This window comes from Colletotrichum acutatum (assembly GCF_030867785.1).
Source record: "Colletotrichum acutatum strain CBS 112980 chromosome Unknown BDZ83scaffold_21, whole genome shotgun sequence".
NCBI classification, from domain to species: domain Eukaryota; kingdom Fungi; phylum Ascomycota; class Sordariomycetes; order Glomerellales; family Glomerellaceae; genus Colletotrichum; species Colletotrichum acutatum.
Genome location: NW_026849015.1, coordinates 1 through 14,707, shown reverse-complemented (window position 1 = coordinate 14,707; position 14,707 = coordinate 1). Strand labels below are relative to the sequence as shown.

Here is a 14,707-nt window from a genome sequence, read left to right as displayed (position 1 = left end):
TGTGAGATGGTGATGACCTTCAAGACAATTCGAGTCCTTTCAAGCGATACTGAGTTGTCGGCCACAATCGGCGAGCCTAGCAATTGATCCCATTGAGCGCTCGTGAGAGGTCTGAATAATTCTTATACAAAACAATCGACAAAGGCAAAGAGATTGTTTACCCAGCTTCCTGTTTGAGGTCGAAGATCATGCTGACTGCCTGGGCAAGGAGAGGGAGTGTTGCGCGTTGGGGGGTTCGGGACAACATGGATTGTCCAATCATGACCCAGAGACTTATACGAAGGATTTCGTGCTTGCGCGAGCCGTATTCGCCCTGATTGGGGAATTGCGTCTTATCAGGGCCAGTTCATTCGTGTAACCAACCATTTCTTGACCGTTCATCTTATCCTGTGTCTCTTGATAACAGAATGATGCGATGTTCATGTTTCCCATTGTATCAGTGCAATACGGCGCTTTCATTCAGCGGACTATATGCATCATGCTTCTGTTTATCCAGTCGTGATTCGCAGTAACATCGTCGCGTCACCAACGGACCAGGATGCAATCCGCATTTGGCACTTTTCTCGACACACAGAAAAGATCTGGCGTTTTCAGGGCTCAAAGACATCATGACTGGCCCTCTATATGATCAGATTGCATTCATCAGTCCATTATTTGGCTCGACTCTCCAACAGTGAAGTAGGGTAAGACGCTCTCCTAAGTTTCCTTCCTTGCAAACTCCCAGCTATATCATCGACTCTCAGCCCGCCTTCCCATGCCCAGGTTCTCTCAACACCGATCACCTCGGCCCCTGACCACGCATCTTCTCCCGATGCGACGGCCTAGAAAACACACCCTTCGGATCAATGTCATCCCTCACCGTACGCCACGCCTCCAGCTCCCTATCGAACACTCCTCTTAACACTGTTGCTGGGCTCAGTGCGGTGCTGCCGCCCATCTCCATCGTCAACCACTTGAATGTCCACAGGCGTTCAGCATCTTGGCATCCGCGTCAATGGTCGACATCTACCGTAACTGAAGGCAGGCATGGCGCGAACAGTGATAAAGTCAAAGCTGCCAGAGCTGAATTCGCAGCGCTGGTCGCATAAGGCGAACATGCAGGTACTTCTCCAAGGTAAATGGCGGCCAGACATGTTGATTCATCGAGTGAGAGCACGTGGCTGGAGTTTTCGAGGTCAAGCTGCCAGCTTCGAGGTGCACGTGAAGCGAGGAGGGTGAGTGACCCGAATACTCATCGCATTTCTTTTGGAATCTACTACCTTTATAGCCGTACCTTCCTCACATCGCCGCGACCAAGCCCTTATAACCCCCCCCCCCCTTCAAGTCCAATCCTATCACCAGCCAGCAGGCGCCCCCTTGGGGGTTAGGTCAAAACTGGCTGGGTGGTGGAGTGGTTGAAGTCCACGAACAGCCTAATCGGTGAAGGCTTTGAGAGGTCCCGTGTTCGAGTCCCAGCATGTGCACCCAGAGATGTAGCCCCCGTTCGCCACCGGTGGGGAGGGGGGGGGGAAGAGGGGTGAACTCTTTTGTTGTTTGTTATTATCGTAAATAGAGGGGATTAAGTAATTTAGCTTTTTGGTACTCCGTAGGTAGTTGGGTGTGAGATGCGGATCATCTTGGAGCTCTCCGAGATTCTTGCAGCGATTGAAGGGAAGGCAGAGGCAATGGCCGACTGCTTATTTATTGATGAATATTACAAGTTTGCCCGACATCCCCCTACTCTTTGGCTGATGCTACAAGAGGACGCCGCCATCTCGAGAGGTGACACCCTTGTGCATTAAATAAATCCGTTCCGTGCTGGAACAATACCATCCTGAATCTTGAGGTGACAGAGAGAGATGCCACCGAGCTCCGTAAAAGACATGCTGAAACACCACTCACCTTGACGATATAGAATTTGCCCTCAGATTAGCTCTCTCATGTTCTCACGGACAACGGCCGACGGATGTAAACCCGTCGTGCTGTCTGCAACTTTGGCTTATTTGGACTATGGTCATCACCGGGCAATTCTATATCGTGTTTGCTGCGTAGGCCGCTAGGCTGGCAGTTCTCGAAAACTGCAGCCGAAGTTAGCTCTTCACTTCCCCTGTGTGACGCTGTCGAAAAGGATACTGCTAGCTCACCGGCCAGCTCCGATTGAAAACTATACTTCGTTCTGTCATGAGCAAGAACTCTCCGAGGCAGATACGGCAAGCACCTCCGAAAAGAGTGCCCTCTGTGACGCACAGGGAGGAAATGCTTCTAGGAACTACAAAATGTCGTCATTGCGGCACGAGATTTCGAAGAACGTGGCGCCAGCTGTTGCAGCAAACGCAGCGAAAACATCCCATGCTGGGGAAATCCAGATGGGTGCCTGCTCAGATCTCTGTTCTTTGGTGCTGGTCTTGCCATCGAGAGGAGGGTTCCGTTGCAGAACCGCAAACCCGATGGTCCCGTAACCGTTTGTGAAAGCTTTCATCAATGCAGGCGGAGTGAGGGAAGGGGGTTAGGAAGGTGTATTGGGTGGACGATAAAACTTGGCAAAGAAGACTGGTAAAGCATGTCGGAAACAAAACGAGAACCAACGTGACATTCCGAGAGAAAGGAGAGACGAGTATTGAGAAAGGCAACATGGGAATATCCCCGGCACGCGCCTGGAAGGGGTTCTTGCCAGATCTCACTCGAGAAGCTGGAAATCTAGCTGATTCCAGCCATAGAAGGGATTGTTAGAAAAGAATACAAGGAAAACTTCAGCACTTTGTAGAAGCTGAGGCTGGAGCGTAGCTGTTGGGATGAGGTCAGCCAAGATGGCCCCGATTCTCATGTTCCACACGAAGCAGCTCACCTGCTCAAGGCACTGGGTTTGAGAGCAGGAACTCTAGATCCAACAGCCTGTGCTGGGAACAAACTCTAGAATTTTCGCGCCCATCTTTTGTGTCAACGGTGGCAGAGTTGGCAGTCGGGAGACCTCTTCGGTTGAAGGTGGAAGAAGCAAGTCGCGGTTGAAGAAGTCCAGTCAAGCGCGCCGCGCGACGACGGGAGCTTTGGGCGCCCTCCACTTTAATCTCGCACAGCCACATTTACATCGCACCACCAGCCACACCCCTTGCCTCTCTCGAGCTGACATTGAGAGCAAGCTTGAGGGTCATCTGAACGAGAAAAAAAAAAGAACGCATGGTTTTCAATCATACACTTGTGTTATGGTTCTAAGATGATGACCATCTACTCAAAGTCTATCCTTCTCGACCTCGATAGCTTCCTTCAACCTAGCCTCTATCCGGGCAATCACGTCCGCATCGTACAGGTCCTCCAACTTGGTATCGTCCTTTTTAAGGTACTCCTTCTCGTGACGGAGAGCCTCGTCTCTAGTCATACAGACCAAGTCGCGGAAGCGAATGTTGGACCACTTCTGCTCCTCAGCGCCCTCCCCAATGCGCAGCTTGGTCTGGCCCTCGGGCCGTCTCCACCGTACCAGCACAAGTCTGTTGATGAGACCGGTGACGGCGCTCCGTCCCTTCCACAGTTCCTCGGTCAAGAAGGCGGCGTCGCCGAGGGAGACTGGGATGCGGAGACCCTTGGACTCTTCGATACCGAATCTGTGGTGGACGATTCTCGTCTCGGAGCCTTGGACGAATGCTACAATGTCTGTGTAGAGCTTGTCGCGGTTCTTGGCCGGGACGTAATCAAGGGGGTATCCTAGAAGCTTTATTAGCCCTGGAAGATCAGATGTAATCGCTTCATGGTTTTCTTACCTGAAATACTGAGAATGACGTGGTTCGCGGCAATGTATCCAAAGACTGCGGGCATGGTTCCAAGCACGGGCAGAATTCGGACTCTGAAAGTCGGCAAAACACTGAGATCGCCAACCTGGCCCTTCTTGAACTCTTCCTCGTCGAGCGGCAAGAGAGCAGCCTTGCCCTCGCCGGCGACCTCAGTCGAGAACACGACAGGAATACCGCCTGTCACGCCCTGCAGCTTTAGCTTCCTGCGGGTAGCTCTGGAAAGCCCGTCGTCGGTGCTGGCTCCGATATCGCCAACGTTAACGCGAGTGGGATCGCCCTTGGCCCCGGCTCCCATGGAGGAGATGACGGGGATGCCGTGATCATGGCAGTACTTGAGCAGAGCGACCTTTGTATCAATGTTGTCAATCGCGTCGACGACGTAGTCCGGCTTCTGTCCGTCCTCGGCCCAAGGCGCAAGCAGCGCGTCGGCGGCAATTTTTTCAAACTTTTGGTTCTTGAGCTCGTACTTGGCCCAGGGGGCGATGGCGATGAGGCGGCGGTAGAGGCACTGGACTTTGGGGATGCCGACGTCCGCCAGCGTGGCGACGGCGTGTCGGTTGAGGGAGCTGAGGGTGACCTGGTCGAAGTCGATGAGGCGGATCTTGGAGACGCCCGAGCGGGCGAGGGCGGCGGTGCAGTGGGAGCCGACGCCGCCGCAGCCGACGACGATGACGAAGGCGTTGCGGAGCTTTTGCAGGCCGTCGTCTTTCAGGAAGACCCTGTTGCGGGCGAGTTGCTCGAGAATGAGTTCCTCGTCAAAGTCGCCGGCCTGGGCTCTCCTGGCGAGGGCCTGGTTGCGGGCATCCTCCTTGTCTACTGGGGGCGATGCGGCGCCGTACCGAGTGAGCTGTGAGATTTGATTAGTTTTTTGATCTTCTTGAACGGCACAGAGAAAGATGTATGAACCTTGGCAGCTTCTTCAGGGGAGGAAGGGATGGACTTTTTGAGATCTTGAATTCGTTCTTTTCTTTCAAATGCTTGGTAGCCAAGGATGAGACATGCTACCGTGGCGCCTGACAACACAGCGGTAGCGGCCAGTTGCGCATGCGGACTTGACGCCGCTTTAGAGAAAAATGAAGACATTTTCAACCTCGCACACTCATTATGCAAGATGACGAGCTTAGTGGAATATCAAGCAATAGAGAAGGGGAAGTGCCTTGAATGGCTTTCTGTCAAGCCAGTCTTACACGAGCTTCAGGAAGACCCTCTCAAAATCACTGGAGATGGGTCTAAGCAGCAAACTCAGGCCTCTATGGCACCTTCGCCGGTCAGAGGAAAAAAAAAAGTTGCTACAGGTGAGTGACCAATCACCATCTCCAATTCCAGCTGACAGCGGAACATTCGCCCACCGACACCACCGACCGCACCGGCCACCAATGGCCCCACTTCGGCATCGAATCTTGGATGCATCGACCACTTCGGTTTGGAAGCTCCCTGGTCACTTCAAGCTCTGAGCTTCCCGAATGTTTAATTCTACCGCAAAGAACCAAGCTTCGACGCAACTACCGACGGATACCCTCCCGCTCAAAGACCATTACAACCGCATGAGTACAACAATTCTCCCGATTTGAAGTGTCCCCGGCCCGCAGCCACGATGCGCCAGCGCCTAGCCCTCCGCCGAATCCTCCTCCAGAGGCTCTTCCAGCTCCAGACCACCCGGCCCTTCACTAGCAACACATCCCTCACCTCCCGAGGCAGGCCACAGCTTCCCTTCCTCTCGATCCCCGTCGTCACAGCCCCGCGGGCCCGCTACTTCACCACAGAAAAGAAGCGCTTCCTGCGCTATGAGGGCCGCCTCTTCCTCCGCTATAATGTCTCCATCTGGGGCGGCGCCCTCTGCATCCTCGGCATCGTCTTCCTACTGAACCAGGAAGGGATGGAGAAAGAATATCCTACGCCGCACGAGTGGTCCTACCTGACGCGCATGGGCATCCGCGGCGCCAAGAACGCCGCCCGAGACACGCCCGGCCACAGCGTGAACTGGGTCGAGGTCATCGTGACGTGCAGAGGCGCGCTGGCTCGGCTGGAGAATCCGGATATTGACGGCGCGGCGATCCGGGAGCTTCTCGACGAACCTCTATCCATCGACGGCATCGGCAACGCGGGCAAGGACGTCTCGGTCAAGAGCGAGAACTGGAGGCGGGGTTACTACGAGGTGCTGATGCTCATGGCGCAGGCGGCGGAGCAGCTTGACGGCTGGGTCAAGGACCGGACGAGGAACATCATCTTCCCCGCCGACGTCGTCCTGGGCCCCTCAAACCCGCACCCGAAACCCATCCCGCCCGGCGCGGAGAGCGCGCCCCGGGAGGAGGACTGCGAGGTCGCCTATGAGCCCGCCGAGAACCACTACCTCCGCATCCTCACCACAAAGGGCTTCACTGACCGCCAAAAGATGGACGCCGCCCTCGCCTACGCCTCTTTCCTCGACTATAAGCAGATGCCTGACGCCGCCGAGCGCATGTACCAGTGGGCGCTCACCCTAGCCACCGCGACCGGCCCGAGCGACCCTCCCCTCGTCGACCCCCGCACATACACCATCAACGATAAGAAGACAACGTTGCCGTCCGAGAACGTGCTGACTGTCCTCACTTCCATCGCCCTCCACAAGGCGCGCAACGACGACGTGAATGCTGCCCTCCCCATCTTCATCTCCGTTCTCCGCGCCCGCCGCACCCTACCCCAGGTTCCTCTCCCGGGTCAAGAACGTCCCACAGAGACGCCCACGACACTGTGGCAGAGGATATGGAACCTCGCACAGGCACCTAGGTACCCCGCCCCACCGGAGGACGGCACCCGCCCGCCCTGGCGCCACTCGAAGGAACTCTGCGAAGAGGCCGGTCTGAACCTCTACATTGGCGAAATCATCTATGCCGCCGCCGCTGCCGCAAAGGACTCCTCTTCCAAAAAGCAGGTCGCGAACCGCGACGAGGGCCTCGCGTGGACGCGCGACGCCGTCGACCTCGCCGAGGAGCAGCTGCGCAAGCTCGGCCCGATTGGCGGCGACAAGGAGGCCCGCAAGACGTGCCGCGAGTGTCTCGGCACGGGACTGCAGAACTGGTCTGCCATGGTGGCCAGCTTGGCTCGGGAAGAGGAGGCCAAGAATCAGGCCGCGCCGACGAAATCCGCGTTTGGGTTCTGGACAGAGACCAAGACGGAGGAGAGCAGGTGGGCGGCGGAGGAGAAGGTCGTCAAGGAGAGGATACGGCGGACCAGGGAGCTGTTGGTGCAGGTTGAGCCGCCTGTTGCTGGGTTGGCTTCGTTGCTTCAGGTGTAGGAGGTGGTTGTTCTGATGCAGATGGCGCTGCGAACAGGGTGTAGTTTGTACAACAATGTTGTTCGGCAATTTATATGTCAATGATACCATTTGCACATTCGATGCCTTTTTTCCACAGGTGCTGGCAGCGAAGCCTCACAATCACCAATGATCACGGGTAAGGGACACATTGTGTATGTCATATTTGCCCATCCACAAGTCACGGCGGCCTTTTCAGCGTGAATGGCAGAGTAAATGTGAGTTGCTAGCTTTTATGATCACGACTAACTGCCTCACGCCCGTTCTCCAATTAAATGTTTGAGGCCCAAACGTAATCATCGTGCCCAGCCGGGCATAACGTCCCATATGCTACCATCTCCTATCTGTCTATGTGACGACCCATCATCATCCCTCGGGATTCCTCCCAGGCATCACTCTGCTTCTCGTCCTCTTCAACCGCAAGCTTCTGAATACCTTCCAGGACCTGGCAATGCTCATGGTCCTCAGGCGCCATGGCATATCCGATACTCGGCTTTGCAAATTCGGGCATACTTTTCCACCGCTCATCGAATCCACCTGCGGCCCACTCCTCCTCAGTCGGCACATAGGGGTCGACGGCGACAACCTCCGGGTGGCGGTAGTCGGGGCCGGCGAGAGCGACCTCTTGGACCCAGTCGAGTATGGGGACGTGGCTGGTGACGAGCATGCACTCGACGAGGTAGACTTCGCCGGAGCTGTAGACCGTGCAGCCGTGCTGTGTGAATGAGGCCGTGTTCGGATTGCCGCCGGGCTGCGCCAAGGGTGTAAGTGCAGGCGCTTCATCTGTGATGTACGCTCGAGCGCGGCGAGGGAGGAACTCTTTGAGGGGTTGGTAAGAGAGTTCATCGACGCTGGTTGTGCTACCTAGCAAGGACAAGGTGTTGATGCGGTGACCGAGGGTAGACCACGTCTCGGGTGTGTCTAACACTCTGGTCGCGTGGTCGGCGCCAAGGCCTATGCCGATGATGTCCAGGCGAGCGTTTGGCGGTAGAAGCGATGGAATGACCTCGTTGAGAACGTACGCAATGTGGGTTTCGGGGGTCTCGTTATTCGGGATTGAGTGATACTTTGGGTTATTGGCGCGGCCGTGGTGAACCATGCTCTTCCTGGGAACGGCCATAGCCGAAGTCGGGCTCAGGGCTTTTTTGCCTTCCGGCCACCACCAGAGCTCGCCCGTGTTGGCGATTATGATTCCGGGAGAACCATCATCGGAAGGCGAAGCTCTCTGGCGGTTGATTTCCTGAACGACCGAGACCATGCTGCCCTTGTTGATACCGCCGGGACCGTTGACGACTCGGAGGGCCAAGTTGCCGAGATCCTGGCTGGGCTCGCCAAAGATCACTACGACGCGCGAGGCAGAGGCCAGGTTGGCACTCGTAAAGATGGGCACGTTGGGCGACGTTGGCTCGACGCTGAGAGGTAGAAGGACCTTCTTCAAGCCTTCCTTTTCGAGACGGCCGTGAACAATGTCACGGATCGCATCTGTATGAGAGTCAGGAAGGAAGCGCAATTAAGGTCAATAGTGATGGGCACTTGCCATTGAAATGAAAGCGCTGGCGATCATTTACGCGGCCGTTCTTGGTGAGATAGTACTTGAAGTAGTAATTGGGTTCCTTGATGTTGCGGATCTCATCTTGGTCGTTGATGAAATAGCTGGAAATGTTAGCTCTGGTCACGGCTTGTAACGGAAAAGGCTGCAAACCCAAGGTCTTCCAAGCTAGATGAGAAGATAGGGTCTTTGGGGAGACCAGACCAGCGACGGCGGAACATGGTGGCTGCTGAACAGAGGACGGGATTGGGAAGTATTGGAGTGTAGAACGAAAGATGGTTGAGAAGACACTTTGTATTATCGGTTTTGAAGAGACGGGGAATGAGGCTGAGATAAATTCGGTGGGAGAGCAGGAGAGGGACCAAAAAATGATAAGATGAAAACGAAACGGCAGCAGTGAGCAGGAAGGAACTCCAAAGCCAACGATCGAAAACAGATCCAGAGCCTCTTGTTGAATGAGAAGGCAACTGCACTCGTGAGACTTCCTGCCTTGGTAGATATATGCGAGGTATGCAGAAAGAACATCGTCCGCTATCAAACAGATCTGATCTGCACGTGAACTGAGATGTGTTGTACATGGTTTGCCAGTATTTGTATCTGTACATATGCTTCTTAGGGTGCCAACATGCAGCCAAACGCCAATCCCTAAACCATCCGTCTATGAGCAAGCTCGCGAGCGTAGCATGCCGTCTGAAAGGTACACGCGCCCTTTCGTTGTATCTTACAACAGTATTTCCCTGCTTTTTTTTTTTTTTTAAATCGTCCTCCGCCGCATATTCGTCTACCAACTGGCCTTCTTGACACCGGGAATGTTACCCTCGTACGCTTGCATACGGAAGTTGAACTGTACTCTCTAGTCAGCCTACGCGAATCTAAACCCAACTGCGAAGGACAGTCACGATTTTGACATACCCTCGTCATCTTGAAGTCGCGGAAGACACCCCTGGCCTTGCCACCCAAAATGCATCGGTTCTTGATCTGCGTCGGCCGGGTGTAGCAGTGCATCTGACCCAGCTGAAGCTGCGCCTCGGCGCGCACACGACCCGGGAGAGTCGTGTTCTGAATAATGTATCGGAGAGCTTGTCTGTTTCACGGGTTTCGGATCAGTTGCAATTCAATTGGCGTCGTCGGTTGTAAAGGGGGTGTAGGAGGTTCGGCGCTGCTAACCTCTCGGGCTCGTTTTGCATAAAGACCTGGCGCTTCGTGTGGTCACGAATCGTCCGGATGTTGACGAAACATCCCAGATCGAGCTTCTTCGCGCGGAACATCGACATTTTGGCGGAGGTTGTGACGTATTGAACGGGGAGACGCTGATCGTGCAATCGCAAAAGTCGAGCTTTCGAAGCTCGGATTGAAGTTCGCGATGGGTCACGTGAAAGGCGTTATCTTATCTCTCACCGAGCTTCACCGAGCACACCAAAGGTCACCCTGCCTAGGCACCTTGTCTTTGGTAAACCTCATGCCAGCACTGGCAGCTGGCGATGGCAAGCGTTTTTCAAGATAAATACTTGGTTCAGTGTCGACAACATTTGAGCTCAGAGAAATAGCATTTTTGGTATTCGATTAGCCGTAAACCCTCCAAGAACGCCAGCCATCATCTCAGGCTATGACTGAACCCCAAACTTTGCAATATGATACAGCAGCGACACGACCTCTCGAAAAACACCAGTGACCCTCCAAAAAGATCAAAGCAGTTCTCATCGTAACCGAAAAGGCAGCGCGCGGGTTGGCTGCTATAATTGGTCCAAGAGCTTCTGCCGCCGCCTGTTGATCAACTCTTCTTGCACCTCCTCCAGCGTCGGCAGCTCCCAGCCCTTTCCGTCGCCTGTGTCGCCCGGCAAAGCCTCCCAATCAGGCGGTAGTTGTTGCTTTCCTGCCTTCGCCATGTGCGCCAGGGCCTCTTCTTCCTTTGCGAGCTCGTACGCCAGCAGTTCCGGGTCCTCCTCATCTGGCGCGTAACCGTAGTACGCCGCATCAACCTGTTTCCGCAAGTCGTCCCTCGTCTCCAGTGGTTTCTCGTTTGTGGCCTTTGCCTTGGCTGCGTCGAATAGCTCCTTAACTCCGGGCAAGTCTCGCGCGCGTCCAAAATATCGATAGCCTTTCCCGCCTCCTGGTATCTCTCGTCCCTCTTCGTCGTATATCTTGCCGCCTCCGCGCATGTAGTTAGGTCCACCGAGATTCCGTATTTGCACCTCCCACATGTACTTTTCCCTCATGAGCTTGTTGATTTCGTCGTTGAGGTCGCGGATCTGGTAGTCACTAAGGGCGGTGTCTTGAATCTTGGAGACCTTGCGCGAGATCTCCTTCAACACTTGGCCACGCCACTTCTCGCATGATGGTATCGAATCGACTTCGGTGATAACTCTTGGTCGTCTTGTCCGGCCAATGTCGATAATGCCCAGGTCTGCTGCTTGCGCCTCGCGAAAGCGAAACAGCATGGACTGCGCCTTTTCCGAGTTTCGCGCCTGCACCTATTAGCATTTTACAACTTGGACGTATACGGGACGTTCACATACCATTTTGAGAGCTTTGGCGACGGGAGAGAGCGCTGGGCTTCTTGCGAATGTGGTTTGGTTTGGCTCTGGAGAAGAAGGCGCTGTCGTCTTCTGAAAGCTTTCGGTCGTCAATGTTGCGCGCCTGGCACGGGCCTTCCCCCACATCCAATCAACCACCCGACGTCTCCAACGGAAATATGGGGCCTTCCACTGTGGACGAGGTAAGGTACGCTGTGCTCTGCACACTAATCGTACAGCACTGCTCCCACCACCAAGTGACGTGCGAGCTTCACACACTTTCGGAGCTGTCCAACTCCACGACAAGCTCAAAGCACCACACCCCATCACCATGCGCCTTACGACGCTGCTTCTCGCAGCTACGTCGCTCGTCGGCGCGGTGTTCGTCGACGAGGTTGGCGACATCGATTACCATCACGAGCTCATCGGCGTTCCCCAGGTCGAGACCACCCTATTCCACAAGCCCCGGCGCGACGATAAGGCTTCGCTCCTCTACACCCTCAGCGATGTTGGCGTCCTCGGAGCCGTCAATCCCAGCAACGGCGCGGTCGTCTGGCGCCAACTTCTGACGGGCAATACCACGAATGGAGGCGGACACTTGCGAGCGGCCGAGGACGAGGATTGGGTTGTGTCTGCGTACGGAAGCTCAGTGCATGCCTGGAACGCCTTGTCTGGCAGGAACGCCTGGTGGATCGACTTCACAGGTACAATCAAGGATTTGGAAGTCATGGAGATGACAGAAAACGGACGCAAGGATGTGCTGGCGCTTTTCGAAGAGGAGGATGGCTCTACCGTCCTGAGAAGGCTTAATGGGAATGACGGAACTGTCGTTTGGGAGAACAAGGATGCGTCCAAAACCATCCCGCTACAGGTTTCCAACAACATCGAGAAGATCTTTGTTGTCAGCCTCTACGGAAACGACGGTATGTGGGCTGTGAGAGTTTCCGTCCACGACACGCTTACTGGAAAGCGCATCGACGACATCAGCCTCGGCAGCAAAGGCGACGTGACGGATAAAAGAGATGTCATGTTCGTCGGCGCCAACTCCGCGTCTCCCATCGTCGCCTGGCTCGATAGCGATCACACGAAGCTCAAGGTCAACGTCCTGGGCACAAAGTCGAAGCAGGAGTTTGCCCTCCCGTTCCCCAGGACCCTTGATGTAGCTATCCATGCCCCGCATCACCTCAACGCGGAGCCGCATTTCTTGGTGCACAGCAGATCCTCTGACAGCCACAAGGGCGAGGTCTACCACGTCAACATCAAGAACAATGCCATCACCAAGCACCATGAGCTGCCTGTCCTTCCTGGACTGGGCGCTTTCTCGACTAGCTCAGAGGGCGCTAACGTTTGGTTCACGCGCATCACCGAGGAGGAGGTTATTCTTACCTCGTCAAGCTCGCATGCCATCCTCGGAAAATGGGCCTTTAAGGAAGGAAATGAGAGATTTGCGGCTATTCACGCCGTATCTGAGGTTATCAAGAAGGCTGCCGACAACTTTGCTGTCCGCTGCGCCGCAGTTACTACTCTGGATGACTGGATTTTGGTCCGCAACGGTGAGGAGGCCTGGGTTCGCCCCGAAGGTCTTACCGGAGGTGTCGCCGCGGCCTTCGCAGAGATCCCCGAAAGCGAGGACCTCGCCAAGACCCTCGAAGCCGAGGCACACGACAACGTCCTGTCTGCTTACATCCACCGTGTCCAACGCCACTTTGATGACCTCGCCTATCTGCCCGACTACCTCGCCTCCATCCCCCAGCGTCTGGTTAGCAGCATCACTGGAGCTGAGATTACGTCAAAGACCCTCTGTCTTTCTCGCGATGCCTTTGGATTCAACAAGATCGTGGTTCTGGTGACCAGACGCGGCAAGCTTTTCGGTATTGATATCAGCAAGCATGGCAAAGTCATCTGGAAACTTCACGCTGTCGACATCGCCCCCTGGAACACCTGGGATATCAAGGGCATCTTTGTTGAGGATGCCAAGTCCACTATCACTGTTCGAGGCCACTTCGGCGATTACGTTATAGCCAAGACAGACACTGGCAAGATGATTGACTCAATGCCGGAAGGCTCCTGGGTGCAAACCCAAGCTGCCGTCATTGTCGATAGCCCTTCAGGACCATGGCTCGCACCCGTTGGGGTTGGAGGCGCTATCGGCGACGTTCCTTCTGCATGGATACCCACACAGACTGTCGTCGTTCGTGGCTTGAAAGACGAAGTAAAGGGCCTAACCTACATCAACGAGGAAGGCACAGGCAAGGAACAGGTTGCTTGGGAGTTCTCTCCGCCAACGGGCTTTGAGATTGTCGACATCGCAACCCGCCCCGTCCACGATCCCATCGCTTCCATTGGACGTGTTCTCGGCGACAGACGCGTCAAGTATAAGTACCTGAACCCCAACACCATTGTCGTTTCTGCCTACAGCAACGCCAAATCTTCTCTCAACGTCTACCTGATCGACTCGGTGTCGGGCGCTGTTCTCCACTCCACCACCCATGAGGGAGTTGACGGCAATAAGAACATCGAATGCACCCTCGCCGAGAACTGGTTCGCCTGCTCGTTCTTCGGACAGTACTCTCTCAAGGATGATGCTGGTCAGCCTCTTTCTGGACAAACCCTTAAGGGCAACCAGATTGTGGTGTCCGACCTGTACGAGAGCGAGTACGCCGATGACAGAGGCCCGCTTGGTGATGCCGCCAACTTCTCCTCTACCGAGCCTGTCGATACCCCGACCGGCGTGCCCCTCCCCTCAGTGATCAGCCAAGCCTGGATCTTGTCTGCCCCTCTGGCCGCTCTTGCTGTCACGCAGACTCGCCAGGGCATCACTAGCCGCCACGTCCTAGGCTACCTGCCAGAATCTCACGCCATTGTCAGTCTTCCCCGTCAGCTCCTGGAGCCGAGACGCCCAGTCGGACGCGACCCGACACCCGCGGAGATGGAGGCCGAGGGCCTGATCAGGTACCACCCCGCCATTGAGATCGACCCCAGACAAGTTATTACCCACCAGCGCGACGTCATTGGCGTGCAGAAGATTATTACCTCGCCTACCGTTGTGGAGAGCACCAGCTTGGTCTTCTCCTATGGCATCGACATCTTTGGGAGCCGTGTCGCGCCTAGCTTTGCGTTTGATATCCTCGGCAAGGGCTTCAACAAAATTAGCCTGATTTCGACTGTCCTTGCGCTCACTGTTGGTGTCACCGTGTTGGGACCCATTGTAAGTTTCCTTCTCCCGCAAACATCTGTGATTATTTGCTGATAAAGAGGAATAGGTTCGCAAGAAGCAGACCAACTTGCGTTGGGCGTAGATAAAAGTATTGTATGATATCATGATATAATAGAGTCGTTTGAGTTTATGCAATGACGTCCCTGCATGTGTCCTCACAACCACCTTTACTTGCTGTCTACGAATGCTGTTGTCGACGCAAAGTTGCGAAAATGGGAATAAGTTGCTATTGGCATTGTACCACTCTACACGGTCTCTTGTGACAACCTGGGGTTGCGTCTAGATGTAGCCATGATCCCATGTTTTGCTGTAGGCTGTGTTAATGGACCAGCTTCCACAGCCGTTTTGCGTGATGCAATTGTTACGAGTCCAGCC

At 55.0% G+C, this 14,707-nt stretch overlaps 6 protein-coding genes across 6 annotated transcripts; 2 read left to right on the top strand and 4 right to left on the bottom strand.

The window, feature by feature from the left end:
* Positions 1-3,150: 3,150 nt before the first annotated feature.
* Positions 3,151-5,009, bottom strand: BDZ83DRAFT_611069 (ThiF family protein). The gene is made up of 3 exons (XM_060507642.1): positions 4,668-5,009; positions 3,732-4,608; positions 3,151-3,675 (listed from the first exon to the last, which is right to left on the bottom strand). Exons 1-3 carry the CDS (start codon positions 4,842-4,844, stop codon positions 3,206-3,208), a joined length of 1,524 nt encoding a protein of 507 aa, XP_060367854.1. The 5' UTR covers positions 4,845-5,009; the 3' UTR covers positions 3,151-3,205.
* Positions 5,010-5,153: 144 nt separating this feature from the next.
* BDZ83DRAFT_611068 (uncharacterized protein) lies at positions 5,154-7,137 on the top strand. Its single transcript, XM_060507641.1, has one exon. The coding sequence runs from the start codon at positions 5,356-5,358 to the stop codon at positions 7,033-7,035; it is 1,680 nt and encodes a 559-aa protein (XP_060367853.1). The 5' UTR covers positions 5,154-5,355; the 3' UTR covers positions 7,036-7,137.
* A 114-nt stretch (positions 7,138-7,251) lies between these two features.
* On the bottom strand, positions 7,252-9,333 carry BDZ83DRAFT_611066 (Arb2 domain-containing protein). The gene is made up of 3 exons (XM_060507640.1): positions 8,756-9,333; positions 8,591-8,706; positions 7,252-8,535 (listed from the first exon to the last, which is right to left on the bottom strand). The coding sequence occupies exons 1-3, from the start codon at positions 9,205-9,207 to the stop codon at positions 7,394-7,396; spliced, it is 1,710 nt and encodes a 569-aa protein (XP_060367852.1). The 5' UTR covers positions 9,208-9,333; the 3' UTR covers positions 7,252-7,393.
* Positions 9,334-9,335: 2 nt separating this feature from the next.
* BDZ83DRAFT_611046 (uncharacterized protein) lies at positions 9,336-9,792 on the bottom strand (the record flags this gene model as incomplete). The annotated part of the gene is made up of 3 exons (XM_060507639.1): positions 9,336-9,446; positions 9,515-9,686; positions 9,770-9,792. 3 exons carry the CDS (start codon positions 9,787-9,789, stop codon positions 9,384-9,386), a joined length of 255 nt encoding a protein of 84 aa, XP_060367851.1. The 3' UTR covers positions 9,336-9,383.
* Positions 9,793-9,935: 143 nt separating this feature from the next.
* On the bottom strand, positions 9,936-11,258 carry BDZ83DRAFT_611044 (pre-mRNA-splicing factor ISY1). Its single transcript, XM_060507638.1, has 2 exons — positions 11,119-11,258; positions 9,936-11,067 (listed from the first exon to the last, which is right to left on the bottom strand). Exons 1-2 carry the CDS (start codon positions 11,119-11,121, stop codon positions 10,336-10,338), a joined length of 735 nt encoding a protein of 244 aa, XP_060367850.1. The 5' UTR covers positions 11,122-11,258; the 3' UTR covers positions 9,936-10,335.
* Positions 11,259-11,356: 98 nt separating this feature from the next.
* On the top strand, positions 11,357-14,707 carry BDZ83DRAFT_611041 (uncharacterized protein). The gene is made up of 2 exons (XM_060507637.1): positions 11,357-14,323; positions 14,379-14,707. Exons 1-2 carry the CDS (start codon positions 11,447-11,449, stop codon positions 14,412-14,414), a joined length of 2,913 nt encoding a protein of 970 aa, XP_060367849.1. The 5' UTR covers positions 11,357-11,446; the 3' UTR covers positions 14,415-14,707.

What these genes read in the sequence shown, in the direction of transcription:
- BDZ83DRAFT_611068 (XM_060507641.1), top strand. Translation starts at nt 5,356, where the DNA reads ATGCGCCAGCGCCTAGCCCTCCGCCGAATCCTCCTCCAGAGGCTCTTC.
- BDZ83DRAFT_611066 (XM_060507640.1), bottom strand. Translation starts at nt 9,207, where the DNA reads ATGTACAGATACAAATACTGGCAAACCATGTACAACACATCTCAGTTC. An exon ending in TCTAGCTTGGAAGACCTTGG is followed by an intron (nt 8,707 to 8,755) that starts GTTTGCAGCCTT and finishes TAACATTTCCAG; the next exon opens with CTATTTCATCAACGACCAAG. An exon ending in CCAGCGCTTTCATTTCAATG is followed by an intron (nt 8,536 to 8,590) that starts GCAAGTGCCCAT and finishes ACTCTCATACAG; the next exon opens with ATGCGATCCGTGACATTGTT.
- BDZ83DRAFT_611041 (XM_060507637.1), top strand. Translation starts at nt 11,447, where the DNA reads ATGCGCCTTACGACGCTGCTTCTCGCAGCTACGTCGCTCGTCGGCGCG. An exon ending in TCACCGTGTTGGGACCCATT is followed by an intron (nt 14,324 to 14,378) that starts GTAAGTTTCCTT and finishes AAAGAGGAATAG; the next exon opens with GTTCGCAAGAAGCAGACCAA.
- BDZ83DRAFT_611069 (XM_060507642.1), bottom strand. Translation starts at nt 4,844, where the DNA reads ATGTCTTCATTTTTCTCTAAAGCGGCGTCAAGTCCGCATGCGCAACTG. An exon ending in CCCCTGAAGAAGCTGCCAAG is followed by an intron (nt 4,609 to 4,667) that starts GTTCATACATCT and finishes CAAATCTCACAG; the next exon opens with CTCACTCGGTACGGCGCCGC. An exon ending in CGTCATTCTCAGTATTTCAG is followed by an intron (nt 3,676 to 3,731) that starts GTAAGAAAACCA and finishes TAAAGCTTCTAG; the next exon opens with GATACCCCCTTGATTACGTC.